This window comes from Stomoxys calcitrans, chromosome 5, assembly GCF_963082655.1.
Source record: "Stomoxys calcitrans chromosome 5, idStoCalc2.1, whole genome shotgun sequence".
Lineage (NCBI taxonomy): Eukaryota > Metazoa > Arthropoda > Insecta > Diptera > Muscidae > Stomoxys > Stomoxys calcitrans.
Window position 1 is genome coordinate 46,317,146 of NC_081556.1, and position 3,096 is coordinate 46,320,241.

Consider the following 3,096-nt stretch of genomic DNA (forward strand, 5'->3'; position numbering starts at 1 on the left):
TCTGGTCTGCGCCAAAACACGTACTAAGCAACTTAGGACTTTGGATCTTATACACGTACCGTTAAACGCCCTCAGAGTCGCATTATTGCCGCGGATATACGAATTCCAGAGCAGTTGAAAACCGTAGCCTACACCGTACTATGACGTCTAGTGCAGGGCGTTATCCATCTACTTTTGATATAAGCAAGCTGCTTGTATCTGGGGAATTCGACGGATACTAATACAAAATTTCCCATGAACATTCCATTAAGGAAGAGGGGATACTTCTCTCATATCAATGAGCGCAGTCCGATTAAAGTTTAAGTTCAATGATAAAGGGCCTCCTTTTTTATGCCGAGTCCGAATAGCGTGCCGCATATCGACACCACTTGGTAGAGAAGTTTGAACATGGCAGGATACCTTACAAATGTTGTCAGCATTAGTAAGGGGATAACTACCGCTGAATATTTTGTTGATGTTCATAGGCGGAAATGCTAACCTCTGAACCACAGTGGCCTCCACTCCGGATATTCCACTCTTGATCATGGTGTCTGAGGTTTGAGTAAAAAGAACCCAAGGTTAAAGGTCCATAAACGTTTGTTGTTGCGCAAATTACCTTGCTGGACTGGGGGAGCATGAACACCACCCTCGCCTCCTACCAGTCCTCTGTAGTATATGGAAGTTCTAGGCACGCTCTGAATAAAGCGGCCGCAGGAAAAGCAGGTCTCCACTCCTTTTGCAGTAATGTCAGAAATATACCTTCAGGTCCCTCTTTAAGTCTAAATTTGGTGTAATGCCCTCATTGTGATTTCCACCAACCTCAATGTTCCTGAATTCCGGTGTATCCGTGTGGCGCGACATATCCTGTGGAAAATTTCTCTCGAATAAACATACCCACATGCCTTTCGTAGTCTATGCTTTTCTTCCAGTCCTTGAAAAATGTCTCAGTTTTGACATGGGCGTTGGAGGTTATTAACGTTAAGACCAGTGCTGCGGATTCTGAGACTTGGCTCAGACCTAGGGCCGCAGTCGGAGTGCGGTTCGGAGTCGAGGTCAGCAGGATTAACTCCTGATCGATTTCGGATTCCGACTTCGACTGCGTTCTGAAAACCTGAAACGACTCCGCAGCCCTATTCCAGAATAAAAAATCGATTTTGATATAAAATTTTGCAAACAATTGTTTTTCATTCTTGAATTTGATTCAATAAACAATTTCTTCATTCGTAAAAACTTTCCTCAAATTTAAATTTCTTTCTCCTCATTTCTCGAATTCCTTCTTCAGAGCCCCCAGTTTTATTAGAAACTCATCTCTTTCCTTTCTTCTTGCGCTGAGTTCCGCTTTTGGTACCATTTCCTCACACTGTTGGGCGATTTTATCCAAAGTTGACCCACTCTCCATTCTGGGTATGGGATCATATGTCTCACTGACTTTGTGAATTTCATCTCCAAAACGCTGCACATAGTCTGCAATACCATCGGCATTCAAATGAGCCGTTTCAAGGGGACCCAAAAGGGCATAACGTAAACCCAGGCCTTGTGTCATAACCGCATCAATGTCAGCCACTGTGAGTATGTCCTTGTCGACCAAATGCCAAATTTCATTGAGTATGGCATATTGGATGCGGTTGGTGGCAAAGCCCAAGACTTCGCGTTTTAAGGTGACCGGTTTTTGTTTTATTTCCAACATCAATTGCTTGGTGAACTCTATGGCCTTTGGTGAGGTCCAGGGAGCGGGAACAATCTCCACCAGGGGTATGTAGTAGGGGGGATTTAAGGGATGTGAAACCAAAATCTGGAAAATGCAAAGCAAAATACAAACAAAAAATTGCAATCTTTTAATAAAGACCTCCTATTGTGGTTGGTGCATCCTTTTCAATCCAAAGGACATGTAAGCTGATGAGCTCTTAGCTCTTTTTTGCAAACCCATTATACTTTTTGGCTTACATTGTGTCTATGCTTGAGACCATGGCTGAACAGTGAGGGCATAAAAGTGCTTGTTGAGCTGGAAACAATCGTTTGTTCCTCGAGTATGTCATCCAGTTGCTGGTACAATGACTTCTTCCATTCAATGCGTTCTGGTATGCATTCCTGTATGAAGAGGGCTCCCATTGTCATCTCCTGCATGTCCGTGGTTGTTTTTATACATTGAAATTGCTGTTCAGCACTGAGATGACCCCGTAGTAAGCCTTGCTGCTCAAGACGATGCAGTTCAAGGTCAACGTACTCCAGAGCCGATGTTAACTGTTCGGGAAGAATGTCATATAGCATGACCTTATAGCCAACCGAGGCAAATAACATGGACCACGCTCGGCCAATAAGGCCGCTGAAATTATGACGGGGTGGAAATTGTAAAATAAAGATGTAATGAGAAGAAGGACACTACTTGCACCACTTCTGCCTACCTGCCCACAATACCAATTTTCTCAGTTTTCATTATTGAAAAAAAAATCAATTGTTACACTTTGGATGTGTTCTCTTCAGCCAAGCCTGCTTTACTAACTAAATCACTACGTTTCGCTTTAATTGATTTTCCGATTAATCTCAGCAATTCATTAAAAAATATCTTTCGATGAATGAATGAATGAGTAAAAGAATGATTTATGATGTATGCAAGCTTTTGCCCTAAAGGCTTATCACAAAATTTCTCAATAACAGCCAATGTAGCCGAAACTGACATTCCCCTACTCTATGGCGGTAGATGTCCTCATTTACAGGTCATTCCATTGCCTTTGCCATTTTATTTTAATCAAATTAAAAAAAAAAAAAATATTTTCCTTAAAATTATCTGTTATTACCTTCAGCTTGCCTTGCTGCTTCTCACAATAAACATATCCCATGATTAATTTAATATACTCATGCTTCCAGTCTAAATAAAACAATCGCTTTTGCTAAAAACTTATTTCACTTTTCATTATAAATTATTTATTACTCTTGTTGGATGCCCATTCGTCTGTGGGTCTTATCATTTAACCGCTCAACTCAGCTTGGCCGACCAGTCATTCATCTCCATTCATGGAAACAACAAAAAAAAAACAGAAAACAACAACAACGCTATTCCATTCATCTCTGAAATGTAGTTCAGACTCTAAGGTCATTCGGGAGTTGGGTTGTCAGCAT

The 3,096-nt window shown here is 41.3% G+C and overlaps 1 protein-coding gene across 1 annotated transcript; it reads right to left on the reverse strand.

Annotated features, from left to right (window-relative positions):
- Positions 1–1,192: 1,192 nt before the first annotated feature.
- Positions 1,193–2,532, reverse strand: LOC106093808 (lambda-crystallin homolog). The gene is made up of 3 exons (XM_013260968.2): positions 2,382–2,532; positions 1,924–2,302; positions 1,193–1,771 (listed from the first exon to the last, which is right to left on the reverse strand). The coding sequence occupies exons 1-3, from the start codon at positions 2,411–2,413 to the stop codon at positions 1,238–1,240; spliced, it is 945 nt and encodes a 314-aa protein (XP_013116422.2). The 5' UTR covers positions 2,414–2,532; the 3' UTR covers positions 1,193–1,237.
- Between the last annotated feature and the right edge of the window lie 564 nt (positions 2,533–3,096).

Excerpts from the sequence above, each read along its gene's own strand:
- LOC106093808 (XM_013260968.2), bottom strand. The coding sequence starts at position 2,413 with ATGAAAACTGAGAAAATTGGTATTGTGGGCAG. Across the intron at positions 2,303-2,381 it reads AAAATTGGTATTGTGGGCAG|CGGCCTTATTGGCCGAGCGT; the intron begins GTAGGCAGAAGT and ends TCATAATTTCAG. Across the intron at positions 1,772-1,923 it reads GTCTCAAGCATAGACACAAT|ATTTTGGTTTCACATCCCTT; the intron begins GTAAGCCAAAAA and ends TGCATTTTCCAG.